The following is a 21,964-nucleotide window of genomic DNA, read 5'->3' on the forward strand; positions in this document are numbered from 1 at the left end:
CGATTGGCTGATCCGAACAGTGTTCGCTCATCTCTAGTCTTTGCCAGCCCTGTCCACTGCGGACCGTGCTATGCTGGGCGCCCCTAGTACATTGGAGGAAGTATCAGAACTCCTCCCCTCCTATTGGCAAGTCGCCTGGAACAGATGGCTTGTCAGTTGAATTCTATAAATGCTATGAGGTTGCCCTGGCCCACAGATCTCTACTATTGTATACGACAGCGTATGAGTCGGGTTCCCTGCCCCACTCCATGACCGAGGCTCGTATAGTAGTTTTACCAGAGCTGGGGAAGGATCCCGCCTTGTGCAAGTCCTACCGTCCAATGTCATTATTGCAAGTGGATGTAAAAATTTTAGCTAAAATTCTGTCATGCAGATTGAATCGAGTGATTCTTTCAGTTATTCCCTCAGATCAGAATAAGTGGCGGATCCAGGGTTTGCGGGGCCCTGGGCAATTGACTTTGGCGGGGCCCTACGTGCAGCGCGTCGCAGCAAATTAGGCCCTGCCCACTTTTATGTTGACTCCGCCCATTCTCATTCATTTTTCATGTGATTCCACACAGTATAATCCTCCTACAGTCACCCGTAAATTATATGTCCCCCCTCCATCTCTCCCCATTTTCATATACACCCTTCATCTACCCCTAGTTTCATGTCCCCTCCCCTCTATCTCTGTCCCCAGTTTCATGCCATTCTCCCCCTTTATCTGCCCACAGTTTCATGTCCCCCCCCGTCTCTGCCCCAGTGTCATGCCGTTCTCCCCCTTCATCTGCCCCAATGTCATGCCATTCTCCCCCCTTCATCTGCCCCAGTGTCATGCCATCCCCCCCTTCATCTGCCCCAGTGTCATGCCGTTCTCCCCCCTTCATTTGCCCCAGTGTCATGCCGTTTTCCCCCCCTTCATTTGCCCCAGTGTCATGCCGTTCTCGCCCCTTCATCTGCCCCAGTGTCATGCTGTTCTCCCCCCTCCATCCACCCCAGTGTCATGCTATTCTCCCCCTTCATCTGCCTCAGTGTCATGCCGTTCTCCCCCCCCCCTTCATTTGCCACAGTGTCATGCCATTCTCCCCCCCTCCATCTGCCCCAGTGTCATGCTGTTCTCCCCTCCTCCATCTGCCCCAGTGTCATGCCGTTCTCCCCCCTCCATCTGCCCCAGTGCCATGCCGTTCTCCCCCCTCCATCTGCCCCAGTGTCATGCTGTTCTCCCCCCCTCCATCTGCCCCAGTGCCATGCCGTTCTCCCCCCTCCATCTGCCCCAGTGTCATGCTGTTCTCCCCCCTTCCATCTGCCCCAGTGTCATGCTGTTCTCCCCCCTTCCATCTGCCCCAGTGTCATGCCGTTCTCCCCCCTCCATCTGCCCCAGTGTCATGCCATTCTCCCCCCTCCATCTGCCCCAGTGTCATGCCGTTCTCCCCCCTCCATCTGCCCCAGTGTCATGCCGTTCTCCCCCCTCCATCTGCCCCAGTGTCATGCCATTCTCCCCCCCTCCATCTGCCCCAGTGTCATGCCGTTCTCCCCCCTCCATCTGCCCCAGTGTCTTGCTGTTCCCCCCTCCCCTTCAAAACAAACACTTACACTCACCTTCTATCACTCACCTTCCATCGTTCCCCCGACGATGTGATGTGATGACGTCATCGCGCCTACACACGCAAGCCGGGCCGGAGCTTTAAAGCAGGAGCTGAGCTCACAGCTCCTGCATCGCACATGTATTCAGCTCATCGGTGGACGGACGCCGATGAGCTGAAATCGTGACAGGCAAGTGCCGGGGGGCCCCCAGAGGCTCTGTGGGCCCCGGCACTTGCCCGACTATGCCGAGGCTGACCGGGACCATTTTCTTAGGGCCAGGCCGCGGGGCCCCGCTAAGCGTGGGGCCCCGGGCGGTTGCCCGGCTCTGGATCCGCCCCTGATCAGAATGGTTTTATGCCTGGCCGCTCTACGGCTCGTAATTTGCGCCATCTATTCTTGAATAACCTAGTGGTGCACGATGTGGTAGGGTCGAGGGTCTTGGTCTCCCTGGATGCAGCCAAGGCATTTGACTCCATTGAATGGCATTACCTGTGGTTGGTCTTAGGCAAATTTGGGTTTCCTTCAGAATTTATTTTGTGGGTTCGACTTTTGTACTCCCACCTCAGAGCCTTGGTCATGGTGAATGGCTTTCCCTTTAGATCATTCGCTCTCCAGCGCGGGATCCGTCAGTGCTGTCCGCTCTCCCCTCTCCTGTACACGCTGGCACGTTATACTACAACAGTCCCTGGGAATGAGGGGATTGGTACGGGGCTCGTTGTGGGAAGTGGTCAGTCTTTATGCTGCCGACGCTTTGTTATTCTTGGAAGATGCTGGGGACTCGTTGGTGGAGGTACTGAGAATCATTCATGAGTTTGGTGCCCATTCTGGCTTACGTATTAACTGGTCTAAATCCAATATCCTGCCCCGTGACTATACAGTGCCCTCCGCCTCCGAGTCTAACCAGCCGTTGTAGGGCTCCTCTGAGATCACCTACTTGGGAGTGCGTGTCTCTAGATCTCTCTCTGATTGTTACATTCTCAATGTTCTTCACTTGCTCTCTTTTGTTCGAAAAATGGAGACAGTGTGGGCTGGGTAACCTCTTTCTCTCCCTGCATAGGTAAACCTGATTAAAATGGCTCCGCTACATATACATTACACACAGATAGCTCTGCTACATACACATCACACACAGATAGCTCTGCTACATACACATTACACACAGATAGCTCTGCTACATACACATCACACACAGATGGCTCTGCTACATACACATCACACACAGATGGCTCTGCTACATACACATCACACACAGATGGCTCTGAAGAAACTTCTAATATCTGGTCATGTGATTCTGTGACTCCTCCCACACATGTGACATCATCACAGGTCCTTTAGCTCACTAGGATTTAGTATCTTTTGCACAGGTGGGGGGGAATCACCACGGTGGCTCAGTGGTTAGCACTGGAGCCTTGCAGCACTGGAGTCCTGGGCTCGAATCCTGCCTAGGACGACATCTGCAAGGAGTTTGTATGTTCTCCCTGTGTTTTCCTCCGGGTACTCCGGTCTCCTCCCACATGCTAAAGACATACTGATAGGGAATGTAGATTGTGAGCCCTATATGGGACAGTGATTGTCAATGACTGTAAAGCGCTGCGGAATATGATGGCGCTATACAAGTAACAATAATAAATAGAGATGAGCGAGTACTGTTCGGATCAGCCAATCCGAACAGCACGCTCGCATAGAAATGAATGGACGTAGCCGGCACGCGGGGGGTTAAGCGGCCGGCCGCCGTCAAAGCGAAAGTACCAGGTGCATCCATTCATTTCTATGGAGCGTGCTGTTCGGATTGGCTGATCCGAATAGTACTTGCTCATCTCTAATAATAGATAAAGCCATAACAGCAGGACCTAATCATGTGACTCCTTGACTCCTCCCACCCCTATGACATCATCACAGGTCCTGTGAGCAGACGGCTGCTGTACCCGAGGAGGTGAGTGCTCGATCTCAGCCCTTCTCACACATTCTCATACATACATTACACACTATAATGTCCTCCCTGTGGCCCCCACACACTATAATGCCCTCCTCGTGGCCCCCACACACTATAATGTCCTCCTCGTGGCCCCCACACACTATAATGTCCTCCTCGTGGCCCCCACACACTATAATGTCCTCCCTGTGGCCCCCACACACTATAATGTTCTCCTTGTGGCCCCTCACACACTATAATGTCCTCCTCGTGGCCCCCAAACACTATAATGTCCTCTCTGTGGCCCCCACACACTATAATGTTCTCCTCGTGGCCCCCACACACTATAATGTTCTCCTTGTGGCCCCTCACACACTATAATGTCCTCCTTGTGGCCCTGTTGGAGGTTACAATAGACTTAAGACTGGGAAGGAGATTCCCCTTCCAGTAATTTCTTACCTTATTATCTTTGCCTTCCATAACCTCGGACCATCTGTCATCCCTGAACTCCCTTTATATCCTCTTATATATAATATTAGCTTTTTAACCCTTAAGTACTATAATGTCTTGCATGCTCCACTGCCATAGACATATCATTATGATAGAAACCATGGTTAAATCTCCTTCTTTTTTTTCGAGGTGTTATATGGGTTTGGCCGCTCCGGTCCATTTTTTCAGCAATTTCTCTACTATATTCAGTGCCATCGGCATAAGTCCTAGCTAATGGGGTATTATCTCGGCCTTTCTTAATCACGAATGGTATTCGACAGGATTGTCAGTTATCCCCTTTATTATTTTCCTTGGTAATGGAGCTCCTGGCTGATGCCGTGCAGACTCACCCTGACATTGCTGGTGCCCGGGTGGATCCTGAAGACCATAGAATTAACCTATTTGCGGATGACGTAATCCTATTGCTTACATATACAGACACCACTTTGGCCACTGTATCACAGATACTATCCTCATTCAGGGCGTTAACTTATTATAAAGTCAACGAGTCTAAGTCACAGTTAGGGAGCGTTCACAATACCGTCAGTGTCCGACAGGTAGTGTCCGCTCCTAGTGTCTGTTCAAAATCTGGCACGGACATTAGGAGCAGACACTAGCTGTGTCCGTGACACTTGTCATTTATTTAAATGTCGATCGGGTGCGTTCTTTTGCACTCCGTGCCCTTCCTTCACTGTCCGCATGTAAAGATGTCCGACTTTTCAAGCGGACAGAAAAACCTGGCATGGGTTGGGGCAGCATGAGGTTAACCAAAGGTTAACCAAGTATAAGAATACATAAGGGCAGTGTAGAACAGTGACACACAAGAAATAAGAAATGTCTCTATCTCCAGCAGAACTGCTTATCACTGTTGTTCATAGTTTGATAGAACATATATATTTGAGTAACATTTATAAAATTCATATGAAAATTCAATTATGAAATATTAATACTTTATTTTAAAGTCGGAGTCGGTACATTTCTACCGACTCCGACTCCAACCAAAACTAACTCCGACTCCACAGCTTTGCATTGTACAGTAGCAGCAAAGTGAAGGAGAGTTAAACAAATCTCAGCCAGGCGCTTCTTAAATTTCCCCAGCACAATCTGAGCTGAGGTGCAGACTGTCTCTCCGCAGCCTCACGTCCTCTTATACTGCCGCAGCCTCATGTCCTCTTATACTGCGGCAGCCTCAAGTCCTCTTATACTGCGGCAGCCTCACGTCCTCTTATACTGCGGCAGCCTCACGTCCTCTTATACTGCCGCAGCCTCACGTCCTCTTATACTGCCGCAGCCTCACGTCCTCTTATACTGCCGCAGCCTCACGTCCTCTTATACTGCCGCAGCCTCACGTCCTCTTATACTGCCGCAGCCTCACGTCCTCTTATACTGCCGCAACCTCGTGTCCTCTTATACTGCCGCAGCCTCACGTCCTCTTATACTGCGGCAGCCTCACGTCCTCTTATACTGCCGCAGCCTCACGTCCTCTTATACTGCATTTAAAGAATACCTTTCATGTCCTCAGAGATGGGGGGTATTACATACCACTACAAAACCAACAGTGCACTGAATTGTCGGCTTTCTAGCAGTATATAATACCACACGTCTCTGAGGACATGAAACGTTCTTTTTAAACGCACTTCACCTGCATCAGTCTCCAGGTATTCCAGGATCATTGTCCAGCCAGGTACCTGCAGATGTGCCATGTATGTCATTGTAATGCGCAGCGCTCACCAGTGAATAGTACATGGCTCCTAGGAACAACCTGCTTACTGCAGCGTCCTATTACAGTGCAGGGCAGGAAGAGGTTAATGGCTGGCTGGTATTATGAGGGGGCATCTGCAAATAAAAGGGGGGTAGTTGTATTCTTCATATGGGGAATGGAGGAAACTGATAGTGAAGTGTTTAGTGGCTATGAGGTCAGAGGGGAATCTGGCAGTAAGTGGCTGACATGACAGTATTTAGTCCTGGTATAGCAGTCAGCGGATGATGTGACAGTATTTAGTCCTGGTATAGTGGTCAGCAGGTGATGTGACAGTATTTAGTCCTGGTATAGTGGTCAGCGGGTGATGTGACAGTATTTAGTCCTGGTATAGCGATCAGCGGGTGATGTGACAGTATTTAGTCCTGGTATAGCGATCAGCGGGTGATGTGACAGTATTTAGTCCTGGTATAGCGATCAGCGGGTGATGTGACAGTATTTAGTCCTGGTATAGCGGTCAGTGGGTGATGTGACAGTATTTAGTCCTGGTATAGCGGTCAGTGGGTGATGTGACAGTATTTAGTCCTGGTATAGTGGTCATCGGGTGATGTGACAGTATTTAGTCCTGGTATAGCGGTCAGTGGGTGATGTGACAGTATTTAGTCCTGGTATAGTGGTCAGTGGGTGATGTGACAGTGTTTAGTCCTGGTATAGCGATCAGCGGGTGATGTGACAGTATTTAGTCCTGGTATAGCGATCAGCGGGTGATGTGACAGTATTTAGTCCTGGTATAGCGGTCAGTGGGTGATGTGACAGTATTTAGTCCTGGTATAGCGGTCAGTGGGTGATGTGACAGTATTTAGTCCTGGTATAGTGGTCATCAGGTGATGTGACAGTATTTAGTCCTGGTATAGCGGTCAGTGGGTGATGTGACAGTATTTAGTCCTGGTATAGCGGTCAGTGGGTGATGTGACAGTATTTAGTCCTGGTATAGTGGTCATCGGGTGATGTGACAGTATTTAGTCCTGGTATAGCGGTCAGTGGGTGATGTGACAGTATTTAGTCCTGGTATAGTGGTCAGTGGGTGATGTGACAGTGTTTAGTCCTGGTATAGCGGTCAGTGGGTGATGTGACAGTGTTTAGTCCTGGTATAGCGGTCAGCGGGTGATGTGACAGTGTTTAGTCCTGATATAGCGGTCAGCGGGTGATGTGACAGTGTTTAGTCCTGGTATAGCGGTCAGCGGGTGATGTGACAGTATTTAGTCCTGGTATAGCGGTCAGCGGGTGATGTGACAGTGTTTAGTCCTGATATAGCGGTCAGCGGGTGATGTGACAGTGTTTAGTCCTGGTATAGCGGTCAGTGGGTGATGTGACAGTGTTTAGTCCAGGTATAGCGGTCAGCGGGTGATGTGACAGTATTTAGTCCTGGTATAGCGGTCAGCGGGTGATGTGACAGTGTTTAGTCCTGGTATAGCGGTCAGTGGGTGATGTGACAGTATTTAGTCCTGGTATAGCGGTCAGCGGGTGATGTGACAGTATTTAGTCCTGGTATAGCGGTCAGCGGGTGATGTGACAGTATTTAGTCCTGGTATAGCGGTCCTATTTGATAACTCTGTAGGTATATCAGTATTTTTTAGTGTGGGATCGGGCATGTGCCTTGTTGTTTGTGCAGCGGGTCTTTAAAGATAAGGCTCACAAGTTTGACTTGGCAAATTTTTTTTTACATACAACCCCTTAAAAGACATAGGAACACCCCTGTAAGTACCAGTTTTAGCTACTGCTGCACACTGAATTAACAGAATGTGACATTGTTGTTGGTACAATATTTCAGAATTTGGGAACCCACTTTTTATTTTGCCCAGGGCCCCATTTTGTCTAAAATTGCCCCCGTGCTATGGGCTCAGATCCACTATACAGTGAGGATGAGCTACTACTGGACAGTCATCATCTAGAGCCCGGACCAGATCTGGAGGAGACATCTGCTGCTTCCACCGCTAGTAGTGATGAGGAGAGTGGTGTGAGAGCTGGTGTTGTGAGTGGTCAGGTTCCTGGCTTAGAGACCATTGAGGAGGACATCAGTGACCTACAGACATTATTGGATCACAAAAATAGGTAAGTATTTTCAGCTCACCCCATTCATTGTCTGTAATCCAATCTCGGTGTGCACGGATACCAGCGGACCCAACCGGCTACACGATTCCAAAGAGCAAAGAATTACAGCACTATCCGAAGTCTTAAAATGTCCAAATCTTTATTCTCAATCCATTAAAAATATACTGGAAACCACATTAGGGTATGAACATTAACGGCTACGCATCCAGCTCGACGTGAGATATAAGTTCATACACTTGAAAAAGGGCAGCTAGCCCGAAACGCGTTGTGTTTATATTTCCAAAATAAAGTGAAATTTTAAAAGACGACGGATTGAGCGCAGAGATCCTCTTTTTTGTCCGGTCCATCCTTGCCATTACCTACACCTAGAGTGACGTGGATCCCGCTGGCTCTCCCCTAGGGGCAAAAGACCTCCCCTTCATAAGTGGTCTATAAACTGAGAAAAACGGTTGTGTTTACAACCTTCCAAGGTGAGCAACTTTTTTGTCTTATTGACCTCCCTACTATACGGTACTTCACTATGTGCAGCTCGGTGCTGTTCTTTGTTTATCCGTATCTATTTATTCCATGGGATTCCGTGTAGTGATTACATTGTCTCATCTTCTCTCCATTCAGGTTCCTACAATATAGAATCCTCTCAGTATCTTCTATATAAGAGAATATTCCGGATTGATCCATCAAGGATGGAAAGATACAGGAAAAAGATGGCGGAAAGTCTATTAAATCTCACCCTAGAGATCATCTACCAGCTTACTGGAGAGGTGAGAGATTCTGATGATGTCATCATGACATCATTCTTATCTATAGTAATAACAGATGATATAACTGGAGAGGTGATGGACTCTGGACATGTATATAGTGAGATTTATTAATGTGTCTCCCCATAACCAGGATTACACAGTAGTGAAGAAGACCTCTAGTGGGCGCTGTCAGGCTCCTGTGTATGATGGATATAGAGGAACCCTGAGCCCAATCCTGGGGCCTCCACCTCACCCCCTGATACAGGAGGAGATCAATGGACAGAAGATCCTAGAACTCACCAACAAGATGCTGGAGCTGCTGACTGGAGAGGTGACACTGCTGGGAATGCTGGGACATTATACAGTAACTGGAGGGGTCGGGGTGATGACTGTATCATTGTGTTGTCAGGTTCCTATAAGGTGTCAGGATGTCGCTGTCTATTTCTCCATGGAGGAGTGGGAGTATTTAGAAGGACACAAGGATCTGTACAAGGAGGTGATGATGGAGGACCAGCAGCCCCTCACATCAGCAGGTAATAGACATGACTTCCAGTATTTGATTGTACAGAATGAATTCAGTCCCTCTCTATCACAAATGTCTATCTGGATTTGTCTGTGCTGCATCCTGCACACTATGGAATCCGCACTTGAAAATCTGGTCTGTACATCAGTCACATTTCCCAGCCTGAACTCTGTCCACACACCAGGACTCCCCGTATCTTAGTGATCTATGACGCTAGGAGTCCCTGCTTCCTTGTGACTCCACAGACCCTACTACATACTGTATGGGACAGCAGATCCGCGGTGAGTTCAGGCTGGGAAATCCAGCAGATGTGGTTTGGATTCTATTGTGTGTATGGGGTACAGTATTATTCCACATAAGTGGCCATATTTAAGCAGCCATGGATTGGCATTCTTGCCATTTTGACGTTTGGAAGGATCAACCATGCAAAAGTAGAATTCTGCTGATTTGTTTTGCTATATATGTGGCGAATTCATCAAGACGCGGGCCAAGAGATATTCAATGAGAACATCAGTCAGGATGTGTGAAGCCTATAAGGTGTACTTCGGAGTACAGGTTGGGAACCAGGACAAAACCCTGGGCACCTCACTACAGTTGTGAAAACTACAAAGAACACCTGAGGCATGGTTCCGAGGGGAAAGAAGTGCCGTGAAGTTTTCTATTCCAAGAATTTGGCGAGAGCCTACTGACCACTCAACCAACTACTACTTTTGCTTGGTTGATCCTTCCAAGCGTCGAAGTGACAAGACTGCTCCTCCAGTGGCGTATCCTGATATCCCATCATCAATTGCTCCAGTACCACACTGCACTGACCCATACCTCCACCTCCTGAAAGAAATCAGCCATTATCAGAAGAAAGTGGCACATCAGAACAAGAAGATGTAACTGATCCAGTCTAGTGTGTCAGTAGGGGAGAAACGGAGAGATACTACCCCAATCAAAAGGATCTCAACGACTTGATATGAGATATGGGACTCACAAAGTCCAAGGCTGAGCTAGTGACCTCTAGACTGAAGCAGTAAAACCTTCTGGACAACAGTGTTCAAGTTGCGGACCAGCTGAAATGTCGCTACCAAGGTCAGACAACAAAAACAGGATGGGAGATCACATTTGGGGACTTGTTCAAGAAAAGTGACTTCCAGTATAATCGTAAATCTAGAAACACACTTTTAAGTTTAATATCTCAATTCTTTCAGTACTGTATAATGACATTATTTTTATATGACATTTTGTTATTGCATATGAAGCTAGACAGCTGAATATAATTGATATTTTTACTAATATCAGACATTTTTTATTTTTTTCGATAACCTGGTCATAAAAACAAAGTTGATCAATAATAATTTGTATTTTCTGTAATGCCAACCTATGCACTGTTAGGAAATAACATCTGATGATCAAGGACAAAAACTCTGTTACATAGTGTAATAGTAACATCAGTTTTCTTCTTATCAGATGACTGTACCAGGAGCTCAGGGGGACATCTGATATCTACAGATTATAAAGCAGAGGATCATGGTATCATACTAGATCCATATGAAGAACTTGTCCTTGTCCCAGATATACCCTCAGCCCTTCAGGAGAAAGATCTTTCTTCTAATTCATCACTGTATATTAAGCTAAAGGAAAGCTTCAGAAGAGATGTTATACATCAGAGAACTCACACAGGGGAGAAGCCATATTCATGCCCAGAATGTGGGAAATGTTTTACTTGGAAATCAGACCTTGTTATTCATCTAAGAACTCACACAGGGGAGAGGCCATTTTCATGCCCAGAATGTGGGAAATGTTTTACTAAGAAATCACATCTTGTTGAACATCAAAGAACTCATACAACATTGAAACCATATTTATGCCCATGTGGGAAATGTTTTGTCTCTAAAGCAGAACTTGCTAAGCATAAAATAATTCACACAGGAAAGAAGCCATATTCATGTCCAGAATGTGGGAAATGTTATACTTGGAATTCAGACCTTGTTAGGCATCAAAGAACACACACAGGGGAGAAGCCATATTCATGCCCAGAATGTGAGAAATGTTTTACTAAGAAATCAAGTCTTGTTGACCATCAAAGAACTCACACAGGGGAGAAGCCATTTTCATGCCCAGAATGTGGGAAATGTTTTACTAACAAATCATATCTTGTTTTACATGAAAGAATTCACACAGGAGTTGCTCTGAATTGTTGCTCTGAATGTAGGAAATGTTTTATCTCTAAATCAGACCTTATTAGGCACCAAAGAACTCACACAGGGGAGAAGCCATATTTATGCCCAGAATGTGGGAAATGTTTTATCTCTAAAACAGGCCTTATTAGGCATCAAAGAATTCACACAGGAGAAAAGTCTCATTCTTGCTCTGAATGTAGGAAATGTTTTATCTCTAAGTCTCTACTTCTTAGTCATCAAAGAACTCATACAGGGGAGAAGCCATTTTAATATACAATCAGAGAATTCACAAACTGGAGAAGCAAATTGTAAGTGGATTTTCAACCTGAAGTCATTGACCCATGTAGGTTATAAGAAGGAACTTATATTCACAGGGGGTTTTAGGTTTAATTATTTACTTTAACCCCTTCATGCATTCTTACATACATGTATGCGGGCAAATGTGGGTAGTTACTGCATCTCCACGTATGTGATGGTGGTTGAGCGGTCTCAGAAGCAAAACGCGTACGATGATCATGGGAGCACAGCTGTATCTGACAGCCAGGCTCCTGTTGCAACATGCAGGATGTTAACACCGATCCCCACTGTTTAACCCTTAAGATGCCGTGGTCAATAGCGACCGCAGCATCTTAATTGTTTGCTAGTGACACTGAATTCCGCAGGCACCATTGGGAGCGGCTGTTCGCTGTAACTGACACTCTGCTCCTGAACCCTCAAGATGCGGGGGAGGGTGCCGATATGCATCCTCTGCAGCCCAGGGTCTGGCCAGTAACTCTGGGCTGCTAGTAGTCCCCTATAGACTGCTGACTTCATTCTTCTACATGGGTGTGGTTAGGGTGCACCATTTTAGAGTTGTCCTAATATAGACACAAGGAAGCTTTAGAATGGAGGACAACACCCCCTCTCATGAACATAAAGGTGTGACAGACACACATATGTCTGGTGGTCGTCATCCATGGGGAGTCTATGGCGGGTCTGCCGCTATCTCTTCTCTGTCATCCTGGACAAGATGTTGTGACCATCCCAGAGTCCATCAACCAGATGATCGACCATGAACCAAGCTGGAACCTTACAAGATATCCAGATGAAGAAACCGAACTATGAGCCTCTCTGATGATGTAAGCTAATGAGACATTGCCTGAGATTTCTGTTATTCCGGAAGGTTTCCCTGTTTCCTTGAAGTCTTTAATAAATCTACATGTGTTTCTATAATAAGGAGCTTAGTCCTCTCTCTTAAGGCTTCTCAACACGTGATTTCTCCAAATATTGTATACAAGCCCCTTAAATAGGAATTCTGATTTCACAATATTGGTGGCCTGTAAATAAATCTATTGGTGGGGTTCCACTACCCATCACCATTGTTTACATGGGTTTTGTTTGAATGTACAAAGTGAACATGAGTATTAGTTGCAAATAAATGTTTTAGTGCATTTAAAAAAAAAAATGTGTTTGTCACAAAGTTATATGTAGGTGGACTTGGCTATTGATAACCCATTGAGACACATGTAATCTTCAGGTTGTCTGCTTTCAAGAAATGTATAGGTTTTAAGGGTGCACTTGCTTTTCACTGTGTGTAATCTTTATATTTTGTAGGATGATACTATTTTAATATTTCAAGCTTCAAGATACATTAGGTTTTTGTTCCTTCAAGTTCTGGTGATTTTATGAAGATACTAGCAGTAACCTGCGACTTCGTTGGCGGTGGCGCTGAACTGCTTATAATTCTTGTTCCCCCCATCAATGCCTCCAGTTTCTTGTTCTACCATCTCTCCCTCCAGTTTCTTGTCCCCCCATCTCTGCCCCCAGTTTCTTGTCCCCCCATCTCTGCCCCCAGTTTCTTGTCCCCCCATCTCTGTCCCCAGTGTCTTGTCCCCCCATCTCTGCCCCCAGTTTCTTGTCCCCCCCATCTCTGCCCCCAGTTTCTTGTCCCCCCCATCTCTGCCCCAAGTTTCTTGTCCCCCCCATCTCTGCCCCCAGTTTCTTGTCCCCCCCATCTCTGCCCCCAGTTTCTTGTCCCCTCCATCTCTGCCCCCAGTTTCTTGTCCCCCCATCTCTGCCCACAGTTTCTTGTCCCCTCATCTCTGCCCCCAGTTTCTTGTCCCCCCCATCTCTTCCCCCAATTTCTTGTCCCCCCCTTATCTCTGCCCCCAGCTTCATGTCCCCCCCCTACATCGGCCCCAGTGTAGTTGGACTCACCTCGCCACGCTCCCCCGCCGCTCTCTCCGCTTGCTCACTGCACATAGTTGTCGGGCGGCTGGCTGTGTGTGGCATATATGAGGCAGAGCAAGGGCCGGCATCAGGTTGCTATGACAGCCGGAGCTGCCTCCCTGGCCTGACAGTCGTGCGCTTGTATTGCAGCCTAGGCACGTAGACTGCAATAGAGACACCGGTATTATACAGTGCATTGCCGAATACCGGGGAATGTGGTTGATCCCTGGGGACACCGACCTAGGGACACCCCCTTCCCAACCCCCTGTACCCGCTGCACTGACCTGTGGTGTGTCGGGTGCAGCAGCCTCCTCCTTAGCTGTCCGCAAGCTGTGTAGGTGGCCTAGGATAGTTGCGGCGCCGGGACCATGTGGGCTGCCGCCATCTTCCTCACGGTTTCCCTATGTAGCAGAGTTGTGTGTGTGTGTGTGACGTGTATGTAGCAGAGCTGTGTGTGTGACGTGTATGTAGCAGAGCTGTGTGTGTGTGACGTGTATGTAGCAGAGCTGTGTGTGTGTGTGACGTGTATGTAGCAGAGCTGTGTGTGTGTGACGTGTATGTAGCAGAGCTGTGTGTGCGTGACGTGTATGTAGCAGAGCTGTGTGTGCGTGACGTGTATGTAGCAGAGCTGTGTGTGCGTGACGTGTATGCAGCAGAGCTGTGTGTGCGCGACGTGTATGCAGCAGAGCTGTGTGTGCGCGACGTGTATGCAGCAGAGCTGTGTGTGCGCGACGTGTATGCAGCAGAGCTGTGTGTGCGCGACGTGTATGCAGCAGAGCTGTGTGTGCGCGACGTGTATGCAGCAGAGCTGTGTGTGCGCGACGTGTATGCAGCAGAGCTGTGTGTGCGCGACGTGTATGCAGCAGAGCTGTGTGTGCGCGACGTGTATGCAGCAGAGCTGTGTGTGCGCGACGTGTATGCAGCAGAGCTGTGTGTGCGCGACGTGTATGCAGCAGAGCTGTGTGTGCGCGACGTGTATGTAGCAGGCCTGTGTGCGAAGTGTATGTAGCAGAGCTGGGGAATATGTGTAATAAGTAATAATTAGCACAAGGTGAATCAGTTCCCACTATTCATAGGGCCAAAGTCTTAAAGTCTAGAAAAGACATGTTTGGATTTTGGGCTGCTAGCATGTGGAATTGACTCTGTATTAGTCGTGAGTCCACACCTTCTATGAACCTGTCTGTAATAATGCTTTCTGCAGCAGTAGGATGAATGTTGTCAACTTGGCGCAGAGCCCTATATGCTGACTGGAGTGCAAGTGCATAGTCTCTGAGGGTCTGACCTGGTCTCTGACGTCTGTCATAGAATTTAAGACGAACCTCAGTTGGTGATTGGACTTCAAATTCTTTTCTCAGACGAGTGAGGATCTGGTCAACGGTGAGCTTTTCTGTCAGTGGCCAGTAACAAACTTCCTCAGCAGCTGGACCTTCAAGTTGTCCTAAGAGAAGCTGTACCTGCTGTGTGGGAGAAAGTGATACAAGTTCAAGAGTATGCAATATCTTTTCTTGAAACCCAGCAAGGGTATGAGGATCCCCTCTGTAACTTGGAAGACTGGAGGGTCCTATAAAGAAAGGCAAGCCTGTCGCTATAACAGGAGCTGGAGCGGAGATGGTAGCTGTATCCTGAGGTGCAGGAGCACTGGAGGATGAGGTTGTAGAGTTACCTGCACCAGGCGAGTCACCCTGAGGTGATTTAGACATTTTTGCAAAAATTAGGATACTGTCTCTTTAAGTAAATTAATAAGGCTTCTGTCCCTTTTAAAGAGGACCGTTCATCAGATCGGGCACAGGCAGTTCTATATACTGCTGGAAAGCTGACAGTGCGCTGAATTCAGTCCCGTTACCGTAGCGCTTTAGTGTCAGAAGGACGTTCCTGACAGTTAGCCAGGGACGCCCTTCTGCCCAGCAGCGCCTATCGCGCTGTACTGTGGAGCGGGGAGGAACGCCCCCTCCCTCTGCTCACACAGCTCGTCCATAGACGAGTATTATCAGGAGCGGGAGGGGGCGTTCCTCCCCGCTCTACAGCACAGCGCGATAGGCGCTGCTGGGCAGAAGGACGTCCCTGGCTAAGTGTCAGAAACGCCCTTCTGACTGTAAAGCGGTACGGTAACGGGACCGATAGCGCTTTACACTGGGCACAGATCAGGAAAGCTGATAGTGCGCTGAATTCAGCGCACTGTCAGCTTTCCAGCAGTATATGAAACTGCATGTGCCCGATTTGATGAAAGGTCCTCTTTAAGAAATGCAAATCTCAGCAAATACAAAGTCACTTTATAAAATGCACTTATCTGTGTCCCAGGAATGGCAGATAACAGCAGACAATGGCAGTTGATGTTCTTGCAGAAGTGATGAGCAGGAGATGCAGGTAGGTTGAAGATCACTTTGGTCCCTGAAGAGATGAGAACGCTTGGAGAGCTTGCTTCTCACCCTACTCTAGCTCATCAGAAGGAGTGGGGGAGGGGTGGGAGAATGGCTGGAAATGCGAATATTGTGGATATTGCAATAGAAAAAGTGCTGGTGTCCGTTGGTCATGCAAGAGGGTAAAAGGTGAATTTGCTACTCTTTGTGACATTCCAGGGGAGGGGGATAATGAGTCCTCAAGATTACAAATGTCACTGGGAATGTATAGAACTCCTTCAGCCACCTCTACCCGCATACTTAAATCCCCAAAGTTGACAACAGAGAGAGTGATGGGTGGCAATTGGCGCACAAGCGCAACAATAAATATTCCCCCTCCTAGTCCAATGCCCACCAGACGAGCTACCCTTAGATCACAGACTTGGATTTGTGCATGCCAGGGTGTCCACAAGCGCAGTGCAAGCCCAGTCTGTCACAGCTGTAGGCAGAAATCTCCCCTGCAAATGAGACCGTCAAAACTTCAAATGTACCCTGTCATGACTCAAGTATCCACTGTACCTGATGATAACGGGGAGAGAACTGAAGCCCAAACTGTAAGCTGGTATAAACCTTGGAGTCAAAGCGAACAGCTAACTATGGCTGGCACACTCCCTGACCCTTATAAGAATCCTTCAGGGTTCCAGAAAGCATTGCAGAGAATTCAGGAGACTTATGATGCAACTTGGTTAGACTTAGCATCTTTCTGTACAGTGGCAGTTGGAAGTCCTTTTGTGGAAAGAATTAAGAATGTGGCCAGCGATCTGGGAAATGGTGTAGAACCTGTTCCCACAGGGAATGATTTGAGAGTGAGGAAAAGTGGGGAAATGTTTATGAAAAGGTTGCAGAAGGTTGTGCCAACCTTGAATGACCAATTAGCTACTGGCCTGCCAGAAGCTTTCCAGGGGGCAAAGGAGGCGATCGATAAATATCATGCTCGCCAGTGGCGTAACTACCACAGAGGCAGCTGCCACATTGCCCGGGACATCAGGGGCCCGGTGACAGCTGCTACCGCTGCTATCATTATTCTCGGAGGTCTTTTCGGACCCCCGAGTATAATGATCGGGGCCCCCTGTTGATGGAATACTTTCCACCAACAGTAGGCCCCGAAACTGCAGCAACGGCTGAGACACAGGAGCTGCAGGTCTGGCTCCTCTCAGCGCTTCAGGACGCTCCCCCTCTCCCTCTCTCCCCCCTCCCTTTCTCTGCCTGTCCTCTGCCCACCAATGAGAGGGCTGAGGAGAGCCCAGGAGGCGGGGCTTATCCCTGCCGAGCTCCTGCCGTCCGGCACTCAAGAGGAAGAAGAAAGGAAGAAGGAAAATGAAACTAAAGAAAGAAAACAGGTAACAGGTACATACTGGAGTTACTATACTTATCAATATCAGGTACACAGGTACATACTGTGGTTACTATACTTATTAATATCAGGCATTTGGGGTGATTACTTTTGTTTTAGTAACTCCATGTGCCTCATATTAATAGCAGTTAACCCCATCGTGTCCTTCACATTAACCCCTGTGTGCCTCACCATAAGAGTTACTGATATGTGAGACATATGGGGATAATAATAATGAAGATACTGTATTATTACCTCCATGTCACTCACATATCAGTAACTCTTATGTGAGGTACACAAGGGTTAATGTGAGGGACATGATGGGGTTAACTGATATTAATATGAGGCACATGGAGTTACTAAATTGTAATGCACAGGACCAGATTTTTTATCCACAATTGTCCTGGTATAGCGGTCAGCGGGTGACGTGACAGTATTTAGTCCTGTAGGGGCCACTATGGGACATAATAGTGTGTGCAGGGGCCACTAAGGGACATAATACTGTGTGCAGGGGCCACTATTGGTCATAATAGAGCGCGCAGGAATGCGTAGGAGGGACTCGGTCGAGATCTTCGGTGTCGGGGGGGGCCCCATGTCAAAAGTCCGCCACGGGGCCCCGCCATTCCTAGTTACGCCACTGATGCTCGCCTAGTCGGCATATTCAGAGATCAAGATTTTGATGTGACTACCCCAAATAGCAGGGATGCAAGAATACTGTGCACCTGTTTTATTAATGGGTGGCAAGAGGAGTACAGGACAGAATTGACTAGGATACGCCCTGAGTGCATGCACACTCCTCTAGAACAATCTCTAGTAGTCCTCAGGAGTTTAGAGGAGCAGTACAATAAAAAGAAATTGAAGAAAGCCCCAAAACAGGCGACTCCGGTCTTAATTGTGGCCCCAAATAACCAGGGTTATCAACAGGTAAAAGGAAGTTACAGGAAAGAGGGGAATAGGAGCTCCAAGAGGATGAGTACCGAGGAGTACAAGAAAAAAGGTTTGTGTTTTGAGTGTGGAGGTAAGGGTCACATGAAAAAGGATTGCCCCTCAAAAGGTCCCAACACCCGTATTTCCCAGGGGAGATGGGGAAATAATTCACAACAACAACCGGCACAGCAAGTTCAGCTTGTTGCAACTGAAAATAGAGAGTAGGAAGTAGGCAGCCCCCAGCCAGGACCAACTCTCACACGCACAGTCCCACCAGAACCTGGCCCACAAGGAATAATGAAATTAACCCTGCCAACAGGTAAAGATATTAACTGTGTCTTAGACACGGGGACGAGCCGTACAATTTTAAGAGCTGATAATGTTCCACAAATTTTGTTAACTCCGAGAAAAGAAACAGGTGTAGGTTTAGGAGGGAAACCATATACTCTGATTCAAACAAAACCAATGAAGGTGAGAGTGGAGGATTCTATCGAGTTATCTGCGCAGCTCCTGGTATCTGATTCTTGCCCTGTGAATTTAATACTTGCTGATATACTCAGTGCCATAAATGCAAACATCCAGTTTGGGAGGAAGGGGATAACGGTCACAGGGCCCCTTGCAGAGCCCATCCTATCTATGATATGCGCTGCTCTTTATCCACTAGGACAACCTGAACAGAAGCCCCAAGACGAACAGGTGGATGAGATTTTGGCCCAGGTTCCTCCAGGATTATGGGTTAAAAACAAAACTGATGTGGGTTTGTTAAAGGTTACCCCGGTGAAAATCAACCTGAAGCCAGGAGTGGTTCCAGTTAGGATGAAACAATACCCACTGAGTAAGGAACAAAACGAAGCCATTGCAGCACAATTAGAAGAATACAAGATGATGGGAGTCATAAGGGAATGCCGATCCCCTTTTAACACACCTCTTTTTCCAGTACGAAAGAAAAGTAGAGCCAGGAAAACCCCAGGCCTATAGGATGGTACATGACCTAAGAGAAATCAACAAGTTAATGGTCATAGACACTCCTATCGTTCCAAATCCTCATACCCTTCTAAATCAGATTCCCTCAAATTCTACGCATTATAGTTGTGTAGACCTAGCGAACACTTTTTTTAGTGTGACCATTGATGAAAACAGCTTTACTTTGCATTCAACTTTGATGGAAAACAATACTGCTGGACAAGGTTACCACAGGGGGGGCTACATCTCCATCAGAATTCTCTGAGGCAATGTCTAGAGTTTTGCAATCTTGGTACCCAGAAAGCAGGGACACCTGTCTGCTCCAGTATGTAGATGATTTGCTCCTGTGTACTGTGGGGAGAGAGACATGTCTGAAAGAGACCTTGTCCCTTCTGAAGTTCTTGTATCAGGAGGGATGCAGGGTCTCTAGAGACAAACTGCAGATTGCCAAGGAAAGGGTTACATATCTGGGACATTGCATTTCACAGCAGGCTAAACACATTACCTCAGAGAGGGAGCAGGCAATCAGCCAATTAACCCAGCCCCGAACAGTGAGGGAATTGAGAACTTTCCTTGGCCTTGTAAGTTACTGCAGAGAGTGGATTCCCTCTGCCTCTGCACTGATGCAGCCCCTGTTTGATGTGCTGAAAGACTGCAATAAGGGTCAGCCTTATGCCCTCACCAATGAAGCCAAAGAGGGGTTCCACAATTTGAAAATGGCAATTGTATCAGCGCCAGCTTTAGGGATACCCAACTATGACATATTGTTCAATTTGTTTTGTCATGAAAACGTGGGACATGCCAAGGGGGTTTTAACTCAGCTCCATGGGGGTAAGCATCGGCCACTCGGCTACTACTCGGTGCAACTAGACGCAGTGATCAGGGGAGCTCCATCTTGCATCCGAGCGGTAGCCGCATGTGCCCTATTGAAGGACAAGGTAGCTGATATTGTCCTAGATCACGACTTGATCATTTATGTTCCACATGCTGTCCAGGAACTTTTGGCGCAAGCAAAAATCAGACATTTGTACATGGCACGCTTGACTAAGTATGAGGTTGCCCTCCTGACCCCTCCTAACGTTACCATCAAAAGATGTAACGTCCTTAATCCAGCAACGTTACTCCCAGAAGTCAACGGTACTGACAGTGACGCAGATGCTGCCGCCGCTGACACAATAGATCATGATTGTTTCGAGTTAATGAAAACAGAAACTCAAGAGTTAGCACATGTTACTGGAGTGCCAATAACTAATGCTGATATTGAATTTTTCGTAGACGGATCCAGATACTAAAGATGGTAAACCATACACAGGGTATGCGGTGACCACCCTTGGAGAAGTAGTGAAGTGAAGAGTGAGTCCTTGCCATCTGGGTATTCAGCTCTGGAGGCGGAGCTCAAGGCACTCGCTGAGGCGTGTTCACTGGCAGAGGGTCGTACGGTAAACATTTACACTGACTCACGGTATGGTTTTGGCATAGCACATGATTATGGTCCCATCTGGCGCAGTAGAGATTTTGTTGGATCCGCAGGCAAACCAATAAAGAATGCTGAGTTGGTAGCTCAGCTGTTCGGGGCACTAATGCTGCCAAAGCAGGTAGCTATCGTGAAGGTCCAAGCTCACACAAAGGAACAGACTAAGGAGGCTGAAGGAAACCGTAGGGCAGATGCTGCTACAAAGTCTGCTGCTTTACTCCCACTCCCAAGTACCACGTATATTGTGGACACTAAGGTGACTGGAGGGGAAATAAGCCTAAGCCTCCTTAAGTCTTATCAAGAGCAAACCTCTCAGCAGGAGAAGGAGACCTGGAAGAAAAAAATGGCCAAGCAGAACAAGGAAGGGTTGTATGCCTATGACCGTAAGTTATGCCTTCCAAGGGCACTATACCCAATGATGTGTGCTCTGTCTCATGGCCCAACGCATCAATCTAAGGAAGCAATGGTAAGTGTGGTAGAACAGGCATGGATTGCCCCAGCCAAGTTTGTTCAGGGATGCATGATCTGTGCTTGCCATAACGTCGGAAGAACGGTTAAGGTACCTCAAAAATGTACACCCAAGCCATTGCACCCATTTCAGCGAATTCAAATTGATTTTATCCAATTGCCAAGGGTAAGTACCTATGAGTATGTCCTGGTATGTGTAGACCTCTTTTCAGGTTGGCCTGAAGGTTGGCTCGCTGCCAAAGCTAATGCCAAAACAGTAGCAAGAAAGCTACTAGCCGAGGTGGTTTGCAGGTATGGAGTTCCTGACATGCGGCTCGCCGCGTCTCTCTCTGTGTCAAAACCCGCGCCGACCCCCGAACGTGTGAACTAACCCTTAGACTCTAACATATATTACATCTCTTACTTTATGTGAGGATAGCTTCATAATGCAGTTACCTATCCAGGTGATTCCAAGACTGTTTTTTCGTGACACCTTCTACTTTATGTTGGTGGTAAATTTTGGTCATTATACTTTGTCATTGTTTGTTAAAAAAAGGACAATATACAGAAAATTTCATAAAATTATCCATTTTGAACGTTTCTGATATTCTTGTAAAACACACATAGTCCTATCACACAAGATTCTTCCTAATTACCATTTCCCATGTGACTACTTCATATCGGCTGTTCCCTCAATGTCCTTTTACTTTTCTAGGAAGTTAGAAGGATTATAGGGATTTTGGCAGCGATATCATTAGGATAGTTTTTAGACACCATGTTGCATTCACAGAGCCCTAGAGGTACCACAACAGCGGGAAACCCCCAAAAGAGACCCCATTTTGGAAACTAGACCCCTTAAGGAATTCATCTAGGGGTACAGTGACCATTTTGACCCCACAAGCTTTTGTAAATGGCACTGCACAGCAGAAGGTATAGAAGGAGAATTGCAATTTTCAAATCGCATATATCATTCCAGCCCCCAATATATTAGGCTCTCTTTGCGTCATCAG

At 47.4% G+C, this 21,964-nt stretch overlaps 1 protein-coding gene across 1 annotated transcript in view; it reads left to right on the plus strand.

Annotated features, from left to right (window-relative positions):
• LOC142190990 (uncharacterized) overlaps positions 1–12,006 on the plus strand; it is a 30,871-nt gene extending 18,865 nt beyond the window's left edge. Inside the window, exon 3 of the mRNA XM_075262327.1 lies at positions 10,689–12,006. Within this exon, the coding sequence (XP_075118428.1) occupies positions 10,689–11,476 (788 nt within the window). The 3' untranslated portion in view covers positions 11,477–12,006. The remainder of the gene's footprint in view (positions 1–10,688) is intronic.
• Positions 12,007–21,964: the final 9,958 nt, after the last annotated feature.

Source organism: Leptodactylus fuscus, chromosome 1 (genome assembly GCF_031893055.1).
Source record: "Leptodactylus fuscus isolate aLepFus1 chromosome 1, aLepFus1.hap2, whole genome shotgun sequence".
Lineage (NCBI taxonomy): Eukaryota > Metazoa > Chordata > Amphibia > Anura > Leptodactylidae > Leptodactylus > Leptodactylus fuscus.